The sequence below is a fragment of the Synchiropus splendidus genome, chromosome 9, assembly GCF_027744825.2.
Source record: "Synchiropus splendidus isolate RoL2022-P1 chromosome 9, RoL_Sspl_1.0, whole genome shotgun sequence".
NCBI lineage: Eukaryota > Metazoa > Chordata > Actinopteri > Syngnathiformes > Callionymidae > Synchiropus > Synchiropus splendidus.
In genome coordinates, this window is record NC_071342.1 from 9,234,771 (window position 1) to 9,257,212 (window position 22,442).

General features: G+C 38.6%; 1 protein-coding gene across 3 annotated transcripts in view; it reads left to right on the forward strand.

Moving 5' to 3' along the window:
- phactr2 (phosphatase and actin regulator 2) overlaps positions 1-22,442 on the forward strand; it is a 39,330-nt gene that overhangs the window by 3,140 nt on the left and 13,748 nt on the right. Inside the window, exon 1 of one of the 3 annotated variants that reach the window (XM_053876023.1) lies at positions 11,468-11,634. The exons of the other annotated variants lie outside the window; for them this stretch is intronic. Within the exon in view, the coding sequence (XP_053731998.1) occupies positions 11,601-11,634 (34 nt within the window). The 5' untranslated portion in view covers positions 11,468-11,600. Of the gene's footprint in view, positions 1-11,467; positions 11,635-22,442 lie in introns of those variants that run through there. 3 annotated transcript variants of the gene reach the window in all.

Below are 22,442 nucleotides of genomic sequence, written 5' to 3' on the forward strand. Positions count from 1 at the left end.
TGACACGTAAATCCAAATGCCAGCCCCATTTGGTCGGAAATCTCAACGTCATTAGGGAACGTCCAGCAGGAAATCCAGCTCAATAGTGATTAAGTTTGATCGATGCTGATGTCCTCGCTGTTCTTGAGCAGAGGGCCTTGTCTGACTCGTCGCAGTAATACATCACTGTATGGTCGGCGGGGAGAGCAGGACGGTTTGGCATGTAGTGGGTGCCAACATTCTTTATCTGTATCAGCTCAGCCACAACCTTTGACCTGCATCCACGTCTGATAAGAACCTGAAAGCAACTCACCAAACACGTACAACAATATATACGCATGATTCAACCAGAGCATTATGACCGTCTACATTCGTCATCTGAATTCATACAACCTACAACCCACTTCATCTCCAGCTCATCCTCTCTACACTTCATAACTAAATGAAAGTCAATCGCTGTCCCGCGGTTTTACAAACACGGTTGGTTGGTCCGGAAAATAGGGATGGCCCAGATGTAACACCGACTTATTACATTACGTAAACAGATATAGCTCTAGAACAGTGCACTTAAGAGACTTTCAACCTTCATCATCGTGGCATCCGAGCCATTTTACACCTGACTAGTCTCAACTTTGGCAGTAAAACAATTGTCAGTCTACAGTATTGTAGGGTTGATGAGGTTTCATGATACAGTGTCCTGATTTTCAGAGGTCATCAGATGCCACTATCTGCTGTTAAATGTTTGGGTTGAACAACTGATTCAATGAAACCTCACATCATTTCTAAACCAAGAGCGGCATCTATTGGCCTCTGAAAATTAGGACACTGTTTCATGATACCTCATCTGCCCATCACTACTATACACACCATCTACAACTCACTTTTTGCCATTCACCTTTCTCCATGTCGATCAGATAACTCAAACCTGTATTTATGCTCAGTCCAGGAACATGCTGAAGCGTGATGTCTTGAACAAGCCACATATTTTTCATGAATATGATTCATGAATACTGTTGGCCTTTTTGTTGATAAAAATGCTTTTAAAACATTTATTTGATGTGTCATATAATAATATTAATAATAATTTTAAAATCTGTATAGCATAATGTCATCAGAGGGTGGCAGCACAGACACGTACTGTTGTTGCAGACCTACTCTCAGTTTATCTCGTCTTCACTGAAACGCTTTGTTTTTACATAAATGATATGTTTGGGGGGGAATAGAAGTGTATCAATAACCTATTGCCAAAAACTATAACGCATTTGTCAGTAATTGTGAACTATTAAACTCGACTTTAGATAGCCCTGTGGCCATGGTGGGTATAGTGTTCTAAAGTGTTTGTCTCAAGAAAATGTGAAGCATATTCAATTGCTCTTCTGCTTGATGCGTGACACATCTTGAAAACCACAGTAGTAACTCAGCATTAAAGTTCCTTATCAATGGCCATCACATCTGTACTGTACAATTCAAACAGGAAAACACACCAACAGAGTAGTAGACACTACTATACAATAGTCAGCATTTTCTGTGTTAAAGTTGCTCCATGATGTACGCCAAAATAATGAGTAAAACAATGCACCCAAAGTAACTCAATGACAGCAACATTTGGCGCTTCTTTAGTGCAGTCCTCATAAAATTTGTGTTGAGAATATGTAACATTTTACAAGGTGGTTATGGTTGGGTATTCCTTTGATGCTCTTTGTGCAACATGTTGCATCAGTTTTTCCGCTCGTGTCTGTTTCCATGTGTGCATCAGTAACCTGCTCTAGTTATTGACTAAACTATTAAGTCTATTAATACCTGTTAAAACGCTGCCATTGCAAGTAAGCAGGATATCTGAGTTAAACTATAGAACATGCTTGTTGCTTGCAGCTTGTTGGTCCACAGAGGAGAAACTATCATTATGCAGTGGAGTAGGTTCCAATCCCAGCAATGTGGCCTCTTAGGAAGTTAATACTGCACCTATTTTGGTTTATACTTTCAGAACATAATGAAATGTAAAACAACCAGTGGGTAGAAAAAATAGTGAGCAACGTTTATGGAAATAAAGAAGACAGCTGGAAAGTATATGGTACACTAAAATAAATCGACCTGAGGGCAATATAGCACAGATAGTAGCCCACAGCTATTATCTGGTCAATAACCCGATGGTATCATTTCGCAGTTTTGTTTGATGTGTTTGCATTGGCTAAAATACACACGCACGCACACGCTGCAAGTCATCAGCATGTTTTATGACATCCTGCGGAAGAAGACGCAGCGAGCTCAGAACAGGAAATTAAAACTCAAACCAGTCAAATGCATTGGCAACTGAGTGTTTGTTGCAATGTGTGTGTTCCCGTCCAGTTAAAGAAAAGAGGCGCTGAACTCAACCTGCAAGCAGCTCGGGGTGCAGAAAATAAGTTTTAGAACCCTAGGTAGTAGAATTATTTTATATTAACAATGCATTTTGGGGGAAAATCTGTAAATATTGTGGGGTACATTTTGGCAACATTTTTCAACCATGCACATTTTGAACGATAATAAGAATACCGTGATGATGATGATTGACAAAAATTACCACGTTGTGATTTGCCCCCATTATTACTGCATCTATTTTATATCATTTATATGTCATTAGACATATTTTTCACATGTTTTTAATTTTATTTCACTCCTGAAATGTCATTAATGGCATTCAATTGAGCTCAATGGGACAGCAGGTGGCAGTAGCATAACAGAGCTCATGACCAAAAGATTTGTGGATCCAGATGGTAAACCAGAACCACTGAAAATGTAGTCACCCGTTCTTTGTGAGGTTGCTGCATAATTGTTGACAGAAAATGGAATTGAAACCTGTCGATCAATTTTTGAATATTCAGTCACATAACATCCTAACAAAAGGACTTAGTTTTGTCTTTTTTATTTAATATAGTAACGTCAAAAGTAGGTCTTGTGTCATGACAAAAACAGCTCAACATTTCACTCAAAAAATGTAGGCGATGGTTTTAGGCCCACAGGCCGCACTTGATCTTATTTAGGAGATGCTGAGGAAATTGATCAATAATCCAGCCATCAACTTTCATTCAGTTTTCTCCATACAACCTCCATAACTTCCGGTATCAATATATTTTCCATGAATGCATTTGTAATGGTGCAAACATGAAATGATTGCAACCTCACTGTCTGTGTGGAGTCTGCATGTTCCCCTTAAGTACCCTGGTGTCCTTCCACAGATCAATAGGAATAATCATGGAGGTTAGGTGAGGACTCGCTGTACATAGGAGTGAGCATGTACATCCTCGGGTGACTGCATGTCTGGTATGAATGCATGGCCGGATAATAACTTATTTAGCCTCCTGTCATTAAAAGTGGATGGCTGCTGGCTCAATGGTGGTCATAATGTAATACCACTGAGATGCTTGAGGTAACCTGGCAGCAGCAAAAACACCTCCTGCTGGTTTGAAAAAGGATGGCATGAATCAACCAATAAGAGATCAGGGCACGGTTGAGGAATATTGGTGGTGATGAGGGGGTTTCCTGGCAACAGAGTCGTGCAGCAGGTAAAAATCATTCAGAACAAATCTCCAGCGTTGATTGTGAATCAATAAAGCCTTTTGGTGTGGTGGGGTGCGAGCAGGATTGGAAATTTGGGCTATAAAACAGTGAAAATGTGAAGAAGAACTGAGTAAATATGTTAGTAAAAGCTTCATGTGAATGAGGACATGAATGCAGGTGAAGAACGAGGGAGGATGATCATGAGACCAAAGAAAAGAGAAACAATAAAGAGAACAAGCTGGTGTCCAGTACTCGTGCAATACAAGCCACTCCATGCTTTAAAACTGGTAAGAAATGTACGTAAGAAAATTCATTCATTCAGGTGTCATTAAAAATGGATGGATGTTCCGAAGTGTATTTCTGTCTTTTGGGGTGTACCGGTTGCTCCTCAGTGCTTATGTAACAGAAGACTTTCCACTTTAAGATTTACCCGATGACTGCGTCACAGAGGGACCTCCACACGGGAGGAGACACTTTACATGCTGGGAGATGGAAGCTCAATGCAGACTCTCGTGGTGGTGTTGGTGGGGGGCTGAGATGGAAACAAACATTAAGTTTTAATGCTCTTTATTGGAGCCAGTGGAGACACGAGGGAGGAGAGAGGGAGGGAGGAAACTAATGAGCGAGGGAGGAGACAGAGGGCGGGAGGAAGGGAGGTAGAGAGGTGGTGTGTCGGGAAGAGGCAAGGATCAGCTCACAGTGCTGATAACATTGCCTGGGTCAAGTCATGGAAAATGACGGTGAGTTCCCCTCATATATATAGCAGCTTCCTCTTGTGTGGCTTTCATCTCGTGCGTGGTGTGTCATGCTGTGCCTTGTTCATTTTAGGAAGAACACTTCTTAAAGCAAGGTGTTTCAGGTGAATCGTCATCTTTGAAGAGCTTGTGTGTAGATATTGAAATACCCATTTCAGATCCCAAAATGAGTGTGCAGCTGGAGCAGTCGACCTGGCATCATATTCAAAAGCAAACACCCTCTGCAGTATTTCTAAGATGCTCAAGCTAAACTCAAACACAGCGTCACTTCAACAGGATTTTGATACACTTTGTGTTGTCAGGTTTATAACTTGAGGTCTATTCCAACACGGCAATATATCTTAGTACAGTTAAAGGGAATCATGTTTCATGTTTTCATCGTTATGGGTTGGGTTTTTGGGTGTGTGTGAATGAATGACAAAAGGTATGCTGCTGCTGTTTGTTGTCATACTGAGCCAAAAGGCTGGAAGCTAAAAGGCTAAAAGTGGAAGTGTGTTTTTATACACTGATTTGTACTTCACCAAGACATAGGACAGGCTGATGAGCATTTTAAGAGGCAAGGAAACCTCTCAAAAGCCACTTTTCTTAATGTCTGTTTATCATTGAATCAACTTAAATTAAATAAACCACACTATACCTCCCAATGTCAGGAGTCTAGTGAAAAAGTCATTTTGTTTTCTGGCTTTTTAGCACTAGTTTTTATTGATAATAATAATAATTATTTTATTTCACTCATCCCGTTCCTGCCAGAAGTTGATGGGTTAAGAGGTTTTCAAAACAAATCACTGCCCATTGGTGAACAACAAAAAGAGTGTTTGCAATGCAAAGCAGTATCAGTGACTAAGCACAAATGTCTCTGTTGGAGAATTCCATTTTGGTGTCATGTGTTCAGGATTCAATATTACAATTTTGCCATCATGTAACAGTTAGCAGTTTCAATTCCATCCATTTTTTTAATCCAACATTCTTCGCAAACAAATCAAGCATTTTAAGGTGAAATCTTAACTCGAAACCATGTTTCAAATAGAGTTCATCTAATGCCCCATGAGAAGATAAAATACTTAAATTAAATTATTAAAAGAGATGTCAGTTTTGTTTTTCATATTGTCTAGTTGCTTGGGCCGTTATGGTTATGACACAGCACTAGCTATAAATAAATATATGAACTAATACTTTAAAAATTAAATAAATAAAAAATATAATTTTTGAAAGTACATGATAAAATCTTGTTTATTTTTTATTTATTATTCCACAAAAAGAAAACTTATGTTCGTCAGTTGAACAACTGATGAAGAATGTAATTTTAAAAGTGTAAAAAAAGAAAGAAAAACAAAACCCTACATATAGGTTTTGTTTGCTCCAACTGCCCAACATAAGAGATTCTGTCTAGGACATTCTTTAGAATCACCTCCGAGGCTCTGAAGACAGAACACAATAAAGGCATTAACATTGTAAATATTATTAGCCACTCTTATTTTAAATTAAATTTTCCTTTAACTAATGTACAAAATATGTAATTTGCCATTAATCACTAATGAAATTGGCTTTGGTTTTCACTGGCAAAATAGAAGAGTGGAGTCTGATCTCTTTATTGTCATGATCAATTCTTCTATTTTGCTATTTTACCATCTTTAGCACCTGAATGATGAGTCGCTTCCACTTGCTAGTGAATGAACTAAGATGGGAATCAATGTCCAGGAGAGAGTCAAAGTAGTCCAGTCATCCAATCAGGATTCCTCCTGGATGCTTCCTGAGGTGTTCATCTGAGGAGGAGGCTTTGAGGTGGACCCAGGAGAGACACTGTCTGATCATGACAGTGTCCTGATGTGACCTTTTTAGAAAAGTCCATTCTGTCCATTTCTTTAACTCGCTTGTACCCAAATAGATTTTTCGACCCCAAAAGAGTGCTGATCATGCCATCCATGAAACAACTTTCCCTCATTACGCGCCTCGACTTCAGCCCTTCAGGACCGCATCGCTGCAAGCCAGACCTCCATTTGGAGGCCGGCCAAAGCCATTATCGTCATCATCATTGTCGTCACGCACCAATTTTTTAAACAAACCGTGTCACGCCTCCGTCAGAACCCGGAGCTAAAAACCGAGTGACACAAGTTGACGAACGAGACTGACATGCTGAGCACAGCAATTTTTTTTTGTTTTCCACTGAGCTTGCTCATTTATGTTGTGAAGATCATTAAGACCATGTTAATAACTAATCGAGTTAGGTTTAATTCAACTATGTTAATGTGCCCGTCCAAACATCTCATGTCTGCTAAATCATTCATGCAACTGAGTGTTGATATCACGTCTCGCTGCAGTGGTCTGTGCTGTTATTAAATAAGCCTCTCTTCCACGCTTCGCTCCTGTCCCCCGTCTCTTGATCTCGTCTGCCTCTCTCGCTCCTCTCTCACTCTCCGTCTGGCAGGATGTCAACTATTGATTTATACAGGCAACATTTTAGCAATGATGGCGGCTTACGGCCTGTGCCAAACAGAACACAACAAACAGGAGATCAGGTTTCAGAGCGGAGGGCGGGCGGATGGGAAGGAGAAGAGCAATGACTGTAACCAGGGCTGGAGATGACTGCTCTTATTTTAAGGTCACTTCCCCCCATGCCAAGAGATGTGTGTGAGAACAAAAGTGGGAAGTTATTCAGTCCAAAAGTTCAAGGGTTGTTTATTTATCTTTAACTGAATGAGGCCATTGTGGGAAGGTCCAGTTGTTTGTTCCTCAAATTTGAACATAAAGACTCATTTGTTCAGGTCATTGTGACATTATTTGATTTAATAAATGACGGACACACAAACACACATACATACAGACCTGTACTGCCACTTTTCGTGAGGACCTCTCGTTGCATAAATGCTTTCCTCAGCCTCTCACCCTAAACCTGAAAAATGGGATGGTTAGAGTAAAATGTTCCCCCAAGGAGGTGTACTTCTCAGAATTGGTCCTCACAAGTATAGCTAAACTAGGCACATGCACCAACACACCTTTAATACTTTCACTGAAACGTATTTCACTTAAACTCACCGTTGGACATGCATTGTTATTCAAGTCTGCTTGTATATATATATATATATATATATATATATATATATATATATATATATATATATATATATATATATATATATATATGGGTGTATGTGGTTTAACATTTGCATACAAAGAATTCACTTGGTGTCTTGAAATCCATTTGTTTGTTGGATAGCTCATTTAAAAAGTGTTGAAAGTTATTTGCTCTCTGCGCATTCCAGAGCTGGGGGTTCATCTGATATGAAGGTTAAATAACCAGTCATTGAAGCTCCCGTGATCAAAGCCTGTGTGAGCCCTCTGGTTTTGACAGCTTTATGAGACTTTGGGCAGTTGAGTTTAATAAATAAGTAAAAGGGGTGGACCCAGAGGCTCTCAAAGGTAGCACTTAAACAATTATTATCCCCTTATTCCGCTGAGGCACCTGCTTAATATTTGATGACTCTTCGTCCTGCTCGCCTGTCTTTCCTCTCGCGCTTCTGGTCGAGGAAGCGGGCTGCATTCCCAAAATTGAGGGCTGCCCAAACACACTGAAATATAAAAGAAAAAAGTACTATAAAAAGTACTTATTGCATGTCTGAATTATTATTATTATTGTTGTTGTTGTTGTTGTTGTTGTTGTTGTTGTTGTTGTTGTTATTCACCTCCATTATTTTCCCTTATTTTTTTCCAGTCTCTATTCCTGCAGCCAATGATCTGGTGATGATTCTTGTGTTACTTTAATTACTTTCTTATTCACTGTATATGATCTGACATATGTTATGATAAAGTACTTTTTCTCTCCTTAAATTAGTTGTGTTATACAAAGCCAGACATGAAAACAGACTTCACCATCATAGCAACAATCAATCTTCTTCATCGATCCATCAGGTTCCACGTTGATTTACCAAAATGACAAACTGATTTCATTGTAGGAAAGCTTTAGACAGCACCTCCAGATCAGACAGATCCCACCTCACACACGTGGCGTCAATATATGTCCCCCACATCAATGCTAACAAAGTACATTTCCTCCATTAACTTATTGGAATTACTTCCTGTCACCCCTTTTTAAAGTGGACTTCCTTCCTGTGTCAAATATCCACTTCATTTTCAGCCGCCCTTCAGATTTACAACAGAACGTATTTAACGTCACTCATTTTAAAATGAAAACAAATTGTGTAATATTAAAATAAGTGGTATTTGCATAAGCTTATTTAAAGCCTCTTTTGTCTTGAGGCCATTAGCGTTTTAAGATAATGACCTGCTTATGTATTTTGTAGAGATGTTTGAATTCCTTGACTGAGGACTAACATTTTGTGCAAGCCTTGAAAACTAATGATTATTTATTAAATCAGCTCTGATGCAGAGAAGTTAAGCAGCTTGAACTGAAAGAAACTATTCCCCCCTCAGTGGGTGAGGCGATGAGAAACTACCTATTGCTTACGTGGCTGATGATCAAAAAAAAAAAAAAAAATGGGAGAATAAAATTACATTATTTAGAAATGGAACGTAAAAAAAAATGAAATGGTTCTTCTTTAATGAATTTGTTTTTTAAAAAACATATTGTTTGATTCAATTGTTTCGTTTCCAATACTAATAATAATTAATGTTACTTTGTTCACATCAATTAAATCAAATGCAATCTCAATCTCTAAATATGATCAATAATATGATACATTTATTCAAAATTAATTGTATGGGGAAATATATTTCAGGTTTTCTCTGATGAATAGTTCTTTAAAAATAATAATAATAATTTAAAAAAACTTAAAGTTTAAAAAAATAATTGTTTCCATTTTTAATCATGGATGTATTTTATTTTGATTATTTATTTTCTTTTCATTTAAATTACTATTTTCCATATATTCCATACATTTGAAGTTAATGTTATTCAAACAATTGTGTGTTCAATAAACAAATTCTGGATTCATTTTGGATTCGCAGATGGATTACATCCAGAGAGGCTATATCTTTCTGCCCACTAGGTGGTAGTCACAGAACACAAAGCGCAGCACTTGACTTCAACTTGTGAAGTTGCATTGGCGTGTTTTGCTGCCACTGGCACGCAATTTCAGGGCCTGTATCGTCTCAGCTGACGCTCACCTCTCACTGGTGGCTGATAAAGCAACACACACTAACAGTTTTCGGTTTGAGCTGGCCGGCCATAGTCATCAGTGCGAGGCAGAGTGAAGTCATGATACCAGCATTAAGAAGATATTACTGCTGTCTCCTTCCATCTCAGTGTGGAACAACCAAAGTGACGAAGCATGGAAGATTCTGCTGCTTTAGATTCGACATCCTAGAAATGAGGTTTAGTGTCATCTCTGCTCAATTCCACTGGGTCCACTCTTGAGCATCACATTATTCATAATCAATAAGAGGAAATATTGTGTTTTCTGTCGTCGTCTGAGTTCAGGAATATAACTGCTTTCATTCATCTGAATGGCTTTGCTTGATAATTCTACAGCCATTGTCTCATCTTAACAAATATAAATCTTAATTCATCAGATCCTTCAACAACACAGAGAGCAGTTTGACATTTATCAGAAAATACGCACAATAATATTGGAATTAAATTAAATTATAGAGGAAACATTTGACAGCAAAGTCTGGTGCACAGCAGAACTATAGGTTTAAGAACATTTCACTCTCGTGTTTGTCAACACATATTGACACTAAGCAAATAAAGATTCATCATCAAAACACAAACTGCTGCACCAGAGTCCACAGGCATCTAGATTTCTAAATACCAGGAGCTTTAACACTTAAACCAGATTATCATTCTTATATAATCCAGTCGTAAGACGTCCAACAAGATAAAACGCAAATTTCTTATCATTTTGTTTTTGCCACCAAGTGATTTATGTAGCTATTATTATTTATTTATTTTTTTACAGTTTTAGCCACTGGTGTGTGGCTACAGTTTTAAACAACAGCTGACAAAGACCGTCAAAGAAACTTTCTCTATTTGTGCATATTAACTCTGACTTCTGTTTCACGCTTCCATATCCTTAACATTGTCCCACTTTACAGTCCACGAGGTTCACAATCCTTCTTTCAAGCCTATTATGTGCATGAGGCATGAAAGGTGTGTTACTGTACTATCAATAAAATCACTAAATACAAGTTAGAGATCAAAAGATTAACCATATTGATGAATGTGAATAAAAAATATTAGTAGCTTCCCCAGGCTGCTTGACTTTTAATTGTAGTGCGTGTCAGCAGCATGTCATTTTTTTTTTTTTTTTTTTTGCAGGTTCAACTAGTTTATACATACTTACATAACCAGTAAGACATCCACTGATTCATCTCCTGTAACACTGTAAAATGGTGTAGTAGGTTTGATCACAATGAGCAATATAGGCAAGTGTTTTCAACTGGTGTTACAAGTAGAACTCTCAAAACAATTAAACCGCATGAAGCTGTTTTATGAGAATTTTGCAAGCAGCTCAAAGCCAAAAATAACACTCCCACATAGTTTTTTCTTAAAATCATAAATAAGCTCATAAACAAAGGAATTAAGCTGCAACTATTGAAGTTTTGAATATTTCTTCAGCTATTGTTTTACATTAAAAAATAAACAAAGATTTTTAATGTCATCATTTGCTGTTTTTCTCATTATTATTTCCCATAACACTGCGGTGGAGTCCAACATCCAGCCATATAAATTAAATTCAGCTGCACCCATATGAAGTTATGTATATTATAAATCAAACTCAAAAGCATTCCCTTTCCCATATCAAAAGCATTTCCCATTTTCCTTTCCATTACATTTCTTACCTACTATAATATATAATATCATATATGAAACATAGTTATTTCATTCATAACATTGACAAAATATTAGAAAACTGTTTAATCCTCCCAGATATGTGCCCAGCCAGTATTTAGCATTTTTATTATTATTTTTTTTCCCTCTAATTCTCTGGTTCAAACTGCTGGCAAGCCCCATGAGACTTGCTGAAGCCACCAATGTGACGGTCCTGGAGCCGGACTTGGGGCATTCCTGGCACTGAAGGCAGCAGCAGCAGCAGCAGCAGCAGCAGAGCCTCGGTTGTAGTATTTCAGCATGGAGAGTCGCGGTGTTGACCCCGCGGAGGAATGACAGGCATTGTGGTGATTCAGCGGGAGGAGGCGGGAGGGGAAGTTACGACGCCAGTCCTCAGTCTCCGCAGAGTTTCCACAGTCCCTCCGAGAAGCAGAAGCCATGAGCTCTCTAGGCGGACCCGGAGCGCATTCGTGCGGCGATAGAAAGTCGTGAACGCGGGTTCGGGGTTCCAGACCGACCCGGAAGTTGTGGAGTAGCAGAATATGGGTCAGAGCGCCGTGTCTCAGACAGCAGGCGGTGAGTGGGTCCTCAAGTGTGTTTGTTAATGTGTGTACAACCTCCTTCCTCTTTGCACACAATCCGCTATCTGTATTCAGGAAGTCTACACTTTTTTTTTTATCTATCCATTTTATCCTTTGAAAACAACCCCAAGTTTACTCTCGACGCTTTTATCCAAGTTTTCCAACGCCTTTTATCCACTCAGCGTTTCGCTTGACGTATCTTTTTTTTGCCACTATTGTGCTCTCAAACGAGGAGAAACCGTTAAACTGCGATGGGATTAGGATTTATGTAACTAAGTAGTTGTGCATTAGAGCGTTTTGTGGATTTGAACGAGTCTTTCACGCAAGCCTTATGTTTGTTTTGTAACGAAGCCTCCTCAATTAGAAGGTTGAGATCCAGCCAACTCTTCATGACAGGTTGGAAATTGTTGCTTTTTTAAGCAGGAAACACACGCTTCCTCTGCGTTGTTATTATTTCCCAACTATTCCGAATAAATCTTCCATGACTTCAGTGTACATTGTAATACTGTTGTGTGCATACTGCCACCAAAACTGAAGATGAAAGTATGGTTTTAAAGTGGTCAGTACAAAGCATATGTTTGCAATAATGTATGGTAGTGTTTTTGTTACTGTATGATTTTCAATTGGAATGTGTATTGGCAGGTATCAGGGGTATGTCCATTGATACAGGAGTGACGATATGATGTATTGCGATATATTTTGATTAATGAAAAATATTTTTTAGATTTACGAGCGAAAGAAACATACTCAAACCTAGGGCTCGGAAATCGGCAGGATAGGACTCTGTGATGGAATAAAAAAAAGATCACAATAGTCACATCCACTTGTTTCATAATGGCTGTTGGCCCATTGGTGCTGTGCTGAGCTTGAGGTTTATTGTGTTCCGTGACTACTGAGCATAGCACATTTTGCAAAACAACAAGGCTCACTACCAACCATCGTACTCGGTCGTATTGAGCCTGACATTCTAACCCAGGATTGAACACTCGCGAGGAAATGAAGGAGGACATCGCATGGCTGAAATACTATCTAGAAGCCGGGAGCTTTAATTCGACTGAGAAATACAAACCTATGTGAATATTTATGAATTAAATATCAGATAGAGATACATACCACGCCTTTTCCTCGCACTGATATGACTTCTTAAGTCTCTCGTCATTCTTTGTGGCTCTGCAATTTCCCACACAGCTGGGATCAAAGGTAACCACTTATGAAAATACACTTGTCAGTGGCTGTAGCTGTAGTTGGTGGAATTCTTCTTCTTGATTTTCTGGTCCATATTTGAATGAAGATGTATTATTAATCTGGGACTTGCAGATCATTTAAACAGTGAAAGTTGACCTTTGTGGTCCCACTGGACATGGGGACTACTGAAGTGGTGTGGACAACCCCATCTTGGTCTTGAAGTCTTGAAGCTCATGTTGTTGGATTAGTTCTGCCTCTTCAATGTACCGCAACTTGTATTTTAGTGTATGCGACTCAACAATATGGTCTGTTCCCCTCTATCCAGTCAGTGCACTGAAGCCTGTTGGATTTGACGCCTGACGCCACTTGTTTTGAATAAGAAACAATTTCCAACCCATGTTGAGCTGATTGTGATCATGATGAATTCATGTGTAATATTTTTTTCTGATTGACTATAATAACACGTCAACGCCCAGGTGAGTGCAGATGCGCTAAGACAGGATTCAAATGAGCGCAACCAAATACACAGCTTTCACCTAGACTGAAAGCTGCAGACAGGTTCGCCTCCAACTGCTGTCTATCTGAAGGAACACAAACCAGAGCAGCGACTCTCGGCCTAGGTGGCCAAGTCTGAGCACTCCTGTTGTTGGTGCTCATGGCTGTGTGGACATATGTTGAATCAAACCTTGCAGAGCAATGAGGACCACCGTTGTCTATTTTGGTGGACATTATTTGTGGGTGGGTTATTAGTATGTGCCTGGAATACGAGCAAAACACATTAAGGTTAACCCGAAGGTGTTATTATTCAGCCTAAATTTAGGAATGTATCGAATATACTCTGAGTTAATATCTGTGTTAAAAAAAATACACGTCACTTTCCTGCTTTCCTGTGTTGAACCAATTGTGTATAATTTAATTGATAGCTAAATAGCTTCAATTTTATAAGTCCGACAGGTAAAACAACCTCCACTTAGTGTAAAGAGATGAAAAAATAAATTGAATTAAAACTGTAATTACATCAACCATATTACTTGTGTACAGAGCGATGAGACTGTTGTTTACCTCATATCGCCCTTGTTAAACAACAACACCAGTGTTTGCTTCCATCATTAAATATTTATGACTTGTCAATGACTCAGTTGACTGACGCTTGCTTGACGGTGAACAATATTGGGACTTGAACAAGTTCGACGTCCTTTTTGATCATCAAATCAAATATCTAAGTCCAAGATTTTACTCGGATGTAGCCACGTCTGATGATGATATCACGTGTGTTCATGTGTTTTGGAGTACAAATACACCTTTGTTATCATTCAAACTGAAGTTGTGTGATCCTAAGGATGAAAAAACGTTCCATAAAGACAGCGACGCAACTATTTTAACCCTTAACATGCCAGTTGCACATCCACAAAACACAAATAAATAAATGCAAGCCTTTTTAAACCACTGACTTTTCAGTATCGCAATATATTGCAGTCTTGTCACAACTCCTGTATCAGGATATGTGTATGTATCGCAAGATGCCTGCCAATATGGCACTCCTACTGGATATCCAGTCTAGGTACTAGTGCTTGGATGCATGGGCAGATGCTACAGAGAATCTTTCTACAACACTAATTAATCACATGAAATATTATCGAATGTTTATGTAAAAACTGTTCAATTCAATTTTTTTGTTGATTTTTTTAAATGAAATAGAAACTGGAAAAAAACAGATTTTCTGGATCAGTTTTTTTGTCCGCTCAAATTTGGTCCCTCTGCGAAACCAAATTCTTCTGTTTCTGATTCACTTCAGTCATACACCTTCTGCTCAACAGTCTTTCCTCAGAAATCATAGTCTTGTTTCAATTCTGCAGTGAAACTATCCAGAAAATGATCGCCAAAGTTTGGAACACATCAGTCTCACAGGTCTTGTGCATGTTTAATGCGCTTGAATCGACTAACTTCTTGAGTCCTGTGACCAGCTGCTTGCATGATTAAGAACCTGCTGAGTCACTGGAGTGCAAATGAAACCGTGTGCAACAAGATCTAAAGAGACATCATATGACTGACTGTAATAACGGAATATTAAAAGTAAATATTTGATGATGTGGGGAAAAAAAAATCCTGAGGAATGCATTATCAGCAGCAGCAGTGTTATTCTCATGTTTTAAAATGCTGTGAACTGTCACACATGGAAATTCTCTTTCTTGGAATACATTCAGTTGTTGAGCTCATTCTGTTTCATTTTCATGCTGATTTTAATGGTCCAGTTTTTGCTTGTTTTGTTGCCTCCTAGTACCCAGATACTCATTTTGTTCAGTGTTTAAAAATGCTTATTATTTGCTATTTAGGATTTGTAGTCAAAATAAAAGAAAAAGAGGCCGTTTTAGAATGAAAAATGATGCAACAATAATGGCTTGTTTGAAGTGTCCCTCACTTACATTCTGTATGCTTATTTTAATGAGTAATGCTTGTGAAATACATGTTATTTTTTTAGAACAGTTCTGTAAGTTTTTGACAAAAACCAACCGGTGAGAATATTATAATAATAACATGAACAAAGAAACGGATTAAATCATTTAGCCATGAGCTATTTTACATGAACAAATGACTGAATTTATTTTTCGGTTTTACTGCCACATGATCGCACTCCTATGTGTTGCGGTTGGACTGAGCAGCCAGGTGGTCTTGTCTTGTCCCAGCCTGGATTGTAGTGAAACTCGTGGAAAACTGCGTGACAACATTCCCAACTAGACTTCAAAATTGAGCAAAATGACTTTTTATGACAATTTTTAAAATCTAACGGGCGCTCAAGTCACACTGCCACAGATCCTACAAAACGACTATTTGTTTGGCTCCCTCTCAGTGAGTGCATCGCTGCAGCTGCATACCTTCTTTACTGTCAGAGTGCATGCCATTGGAAAGCTCTTGTTTCCCACAACAAGAAGCTGTTTGATCTTGATTTCTAAATCGCACCAGTATTTCTGAAGTTTGAGGTTTGACAATCCTAGTCTAACTGTAGACTCACAAACATGCTGAATCTGGTCTTTGCTTGGGTTAGGGTATCTACTGCGGTAGTGACTATGTCGTACAGAAAGGCCAGGTACTCTGATGGCTAAACTTTCGAGTAGCTACAGTAAACTGAAATGTGCTTGTCACATTTTGAAGGCAGTAACTAGATCAATAAGGAGCTACTGAATCAGCAAGGAATCATAACAGCTAAACTCTGGTTCCGGGTTTATCATCAAGTCATGAACTGATTAATTCAGTTCAAGTGTGAAAAGCAGATATGAATAATGTTTTGTTTGATCTTATATTTAGCTCAAGCTCTTCTGAAAACAAGGTCACGTGTCGTAAATAAACCAACCGCATCAGAACAATAATAATAATACTTCAAAACTTTTGCTATGTCACCTTCTAATATCTATTCCCAGATCCACCCACAAGTGTTTCAGTGCCTTGACCTTAGAGTTGGTGCTCTACAGTTTAATCTTGAGGTCTGCACTGAAGAAGACTTTAGACTTCAGATGGCTGTTACAGGCAGATCTTAGAACTTTACTCTCTGCTACACGTCTTCCTTATTCCTACATTTACACTGGTGACAAGAGTTATCAGGGGTGGGGTAATGGCTAATCCACTGATTGTCTGTAGGGAGTGAATTTTGTGTCACTGTTAAGGGTAAAATTGAGTATATCAAACCACTACTGTTCACAACAAAAAGTGTAATCTAAATAAGTACAGTGGTACCTCGGTTTTCGAACGTCTCAGACTTTGAACAAATCGGAGTTCGAACAAAAATTTTGAGATTTTTTTGCTTCAGATTTCGAACGAAAAAAGCTGGAAAAAACAAAGAGCGCGGACCGATCAGCTGACCCACGACACAACGCAGCCTCTGTATGTAGACGTGTCCCGTTAGTTACATTTACTGACTGTTTTTTCTTCATATTGAGGTGTAAAACCTTTCCTGTCTCCGCACTGGACCGTGGTAGAGTGTCACAGGGGAGGTGCTCGCTCTCCACACCTCCGAGGCTGGAGCGCTCACTCCAGGGTTTGATGTCCTGTTGTGGGCTGGAGCTGGGACAGGGATGAGGCGAGTCTGGGACAGAGCGTTACTTGGTTTATGACTTTGTCACAGCCAAACTGCACAGAAGTGCACATTCAGAGCTGGACACGCACCGGGCACCTCTTCACTTCTGGAGAGACGTCACTCACTCGGCAACCCCTCCCACATGCAGCGGCCACACACATAGAGGAACAGCGCACCTGCAGCAGACACTCTACATTCACTCCTACAAAAGCCTCTTTTAAGGCTTGGAACGCATTATTTCTTTTTCCTTTAATTGTAATGGGAAAAATCAATTCAGATTTCGAACAACTCGCTTTTCGAACGGCCATCTTGAACGGATTGTGGTTGAGAACCGAGGTACCACTCTACTACCACTAATAGTCTTTGGAAATTTGAGATTCTTCATGGAATGAATTAGGTATTTTATTAGATTAAACTTGTTATTAGGTTTTTTTCTTCTTTATGTGGTCCTAATACTACGTCGTAGAGTTGATGGGTGATGCATCATTACTTAGGAAAGACGATTTCTAGGTTGTATGAACATATTTTCTGTAAAAATGCTGTGGTTTTTAATTTCTTAAATTTACTTACTTCTTTGAGGCCCTGCAGGGCCTCTAGTTGGCTCCAATTGAAGGGCTAATCTTAAAAATGTTACAAAAATAATACATTTTTCACTAGGTGTATTCTTGCACTAGATTTTAAATGAAAACTCAATTTGTAATATGTTTTCTGTTCTCAAATAGATTTATTATTCCAGTTAGTCTGTCACTAAAAATCAATAGCATTTACCTAGCATTGTATTTTAGTGTCAGGAAAGCTCCCTGAAAATCAGGTGCCCTACTTTGAGGCTGATCAGCCTAAAGACACTCTTTTCCCTTGCTTCCCAGTTTTCGACGAGCTACCTCTGGTTTCCCATGTCCCGGCCCATGTCTCACATGCTTGCTCTTAATATACTGCAGGTGGAAACACTGCATTTTCACCTCATAATGCAGGGAAAAATGTCCCAGAGAGGGAGGAGGGGCGCTCGCTGTATCCCGCTACAGTATTCAAGCCATCAACGCTGCTTGTGAAATTCTCAACAAAAGCTTAAAACAATTTTTGTATTCCTCTTGGAGCTCCTCACTTCTGACTTGTGACTCTGCCCGTCTCCATGTTGCTCCACAAAGTAAACATGTCGCGTTTTATTGGAGCGCTTGTAAAGAGAAGGAAGAGAAACAATTTTTTTGCTGAGCTCAGCTTTTAAGAGTGAACTTATGTAACCTGCAGCTATAATAATGTATACTCTATACAGTATAATCTATACAGTCAACAAGTCTGGATTATATGTTACATAATGCCTTGATATGCTGAGTGGGCAACCCTTGGAGCAGTTAAGGAAGTCCAGTATTGCTAATTTCAAGGCATCCACCACCCTTTGTAAGTCTCTCCCTGATAATCTCTTGAGAGTATCATGAGTTGCGCTCCGTGAGCTTTGACCAACTTGAATGGAAAGACAATCAAGCGAGGAAATGACACAAGTGTCAGAGCCGCAGCTGATGTCAAGCACTGCCATTTCTTTCTGCCGGCTCCTCAGCTTGCCTTGCTAGCCTTCCTTTTCCCACCCTCCTTTTCCTCCCCCCGTCTTCTTTATGTCTGCTTCGTCCCTCCCAGGTCAGTGCCAGTTTAGGAAGGAAGCCTCACCCTTTCCCCCTCCTCCTGCTTCCACAGCATGAAAGTCACTTGAGCTGGCTGTGTCTCAAACTTCACTGAAAATGCTCACTCTGATTTATTAAGATGCATTTCTCTCTCTTTTTCAATTTTTTTTTTTTAAGCAAAACCTGGCCAGGGTTTTCTGGATTTCCACATTGACAGTTTCAAACCTTATACACACCCAAACACATGTCTCAGTGGCGGGGCTCTTGAGTCATGTTTGGAATTTACGACATTGTACATTTTTGTCCACCATGGATGTTGTAAATACTGCACGCATGCTTCTAAATAATTCTATTATCAGGGTGAATGTATATTTCTGTATTCGCAATCTGAAATTCATAACACATTACTGAAAACAATAGTAATAATAGAACAATATAGCAACCTTAGTGGTGAGGACAAATTAAAATAACATCAAATTCATAGTTTCCATTTAAAATGTTTTAAAATGGGCTGTAAAGAAAGAGACATTTAAATCCAAATCAGTCATTAAACATAAGTTTAAGTGTAGTAATAAGTAGGGCTGTGTATTGGCAGGTATCTTGTAATACGATAAGTATCCTGATACAGGAGTGGTGATACGATACATTGCTATATATTGCAATACTGTAAATTCAGCAATATATTGTAATCAGAACCCTGATTTTAAGGGGAAAATCAGATAATGCAGTACAATATTATGTGCATTAAAAGAAGTTTATTGTTAGGACGTCACTGCAGTTAGACTACCAGTTAAACTTTGCTGTCCAACAGAGGAATGGACCTCAGTCAAAAAAATATCTGCAGTGTACAAAGAGAAAGCGCTAGTATTAAGCATGTTACAAATGCAGCACCATGTATCTATGAATTAAGTTTATATAAATATTTTCTTACACCCCTAGTAATGACTCAATTTAATGTCCATTTATTTAAACATCAGTTCAAAACCCAGGCAAATGAATCATTTAGATTGTACGGAAACATGTGTTTTAGGGTGCCAACACTGTCATTATGATTAGAACAAGATGATATTTAGACAAAAGCCAGTCAGGATATCAGAAAAGCATCCACCTTTTAATTCTGAAAACACATGTCAGCCTTTAGATTTTTTTAATGAAATAATTTGTGTAAAATGAGTTGTGTTGACATTAGAACTGAAGCATAAAAATGTTCTCATTTATGGTAAAGTCTGCCTTCCTCCACCTGACTTTTCTAGTATCTTGGTTTGCTTTCCACTGGTCTCTTATGGCCACATAACTTCAACTGACACTTGAGTCCAATGATCTCCATTAAGAAACTAGTTTTTTAACGCCGTGTCTGATTTGTTTATTGCTATATCACTGGAAGAAAAAAAAAAACGACTGGCCATTGTTGTAATCTTACACAATGTGACAGGAAGCCTGTGTGTTCGTGCATGTGTTTGTAAGGGAAAGAACTAATTGGCGTCGTGGGAGAAAATGTTCTGAGCACGGCACTCGCTTTTTCCGTGTTCTCATTATTGGGTTTGGGGCCCTTAATTGCCAGACTGTGCTTACATGCTGTTTTATTGTTTTTCTGTATTCATATTTTTGTCTGCGTTTACCCAGGGGTTTGGCTCATAGGGGGAGGATAAAATCAATTTTCAGGTGACTCGAGATGGCTGAGATTCAAGTGTTTAATGTCATTTAATAGGCGTTCGGAAATATGCTACGAGTGGTTGAAGAGGAAAACATGCCCACTTGAAAAATACACTTTTTAAAAAGCATTGTAAAACTCTTGAACTCAAGACATTGAAACAATAGAAGATGTGATACATACATTTTTATGAATTAATCATAACATAACGGTGCTGGCTTAGGGTTATATTATTATAATATTAATTATTTTGATCACATGCTAATCCATTACATTTACACGTGGGGAGGCGAAAGAAAAACAATCTTATTAAAAGTAGCTTAAACTTGTTAAATATAGGAAAAACTTTTTTTTTTATTTTATTTTTGCCATGACTTATAATATGGTATTTGATTGTATGTTATTTGATTTTCAAAACGCAACAGAAGCGGATCATCTGCCTCCATCTCACCCTGTCCTCTGCTTCCTCTTCTCTCAAACCTAAAAACTTCATGTCAATGTCACCTAAAAACCGTCCTCTCGACCCTCTGCCTGATAGTTCCAACCTCAACATCCTTTCAATGTACTGGCTCTCCTCTGTACATGTCCAATATATTTTTATTATTTTAATATATATGTCCCATTGTAATAAAATGTTTTGTCCACCATGACATGTCGATGAAAAATATTTTTGAATGCAGCACCCCACGAATGTATGAAAAATACAACCCTGAATTTGTGTGTATATCAAGTGCAATGTTAACAAAAACTGTCCGTCTTTTAAAACAAAAAAACTGAGTCGTCAAACTTGTATTTAAGTTCAAATTATCAATTTATATTTATGACCTTAACAAAGACAAAAATGTCCCTCTTTTTATACTTCCTATTTTGATCTACTTAATTTTTCCTTCCAGATAAAGTGTCTGTTGAATAGGCATCTATCACATGTTTAAGTATCTTTATTTGGTATTTAATTGTGTGCTTAATCTATGTGCTTATTCAGAGCAGACTGCCTCTTCAGAGGTTGTCAGTGTGATGTTGCCTGAAGGTAACTCAAATGCAGAACTTGTTTTCACAACAACCTGTTTTAGTGTTCAAGAGTAAGATGGTTTTTAGGTGTTTTACACTGGAGACAAATGTCCAGGCTCAGCGTGTGGACGGAAAGATGAGGGAAAATGACAGCGTGTCTTCGGTAATTTTAGGGCAAGTTGCTGCTCCCACAGCCTGTAACCAGCTGTTAACACTCATGAAGCACCGTCTGACTGACCAGAGACGCCACTGACCCACTTGTCTGACAGAACTCTATTTCCTGTCCTTTTCAGAAGCTGTGAAAGACGCATTGAGCTATTTTCAATGCCAGTTTTCATATTAGTACAACTCATTTTACAGTGATTCAGACTTGCACATGCTCACACTGACACATACCTATGCGCAGTGTCACATGCTGACAGACACATGCGTACAAACAGGTGTGACACACTAACACACAGTTGGGACGACACAAATATCCACACAATAAGAGCACACTCACCTGCATGCACAATAGGTCCAATTATAGGCGGCAATATTTGGTATTATATCAACATCGTCTGTGTTTACATCAGATGGGGCGATGCGCTGTATTATAAACTTAAAAGTGGTTATTTTGACTCAACCTCTGCGAGAGCTGTTGGTCAATAATGTTAACTAACCAACGACCAAGTTATTTAACCTCACCCTTTTCTGCGTTAAGGGAAAGATCCATGTCATAATAAAATCCAGTGTACTGAAGCTTGGACAATGCTGTTCATGGAAGCCTGCCTGACCTGCGTGGACTTGAAGGATATCATACTGCTGTTATACGTTTTAAATTTATATAATCATTTAGTATTTATGTAGCAGCCTAGTTCTTAACGGCAGTGTGCCTGCTATCTCATGTCAAATTTAATGCTAAAAATGAGCATGATATGATATGATAAATGAAGTATGATGAGTTTAGCATGTTAGCAAGTGCTCCTTTTATGGGATCATATTAGAGATGGAGGGGTTTGTGTGAGTCTCAGAACTGCCTGCAATTATATGTATTTGCTATTTGTCAAGTGTTTCATTACTTTTGCTTCAGACGTTTAAAACAAAGTTAAGTGTCGACCTTTGTATCATTCTAAATATTGACGGCATAGCTTCACATTTACTTCAAACGAATATCGGCTCCAAATATCAGTTATTGGTTTCCTTGACTACTAATAATCGGTGTCAGACCTGAAAGACACATAGCAGTCAATCTCTAATGGACTCACGTTCACATTGCTCTACAAATATATACAGTT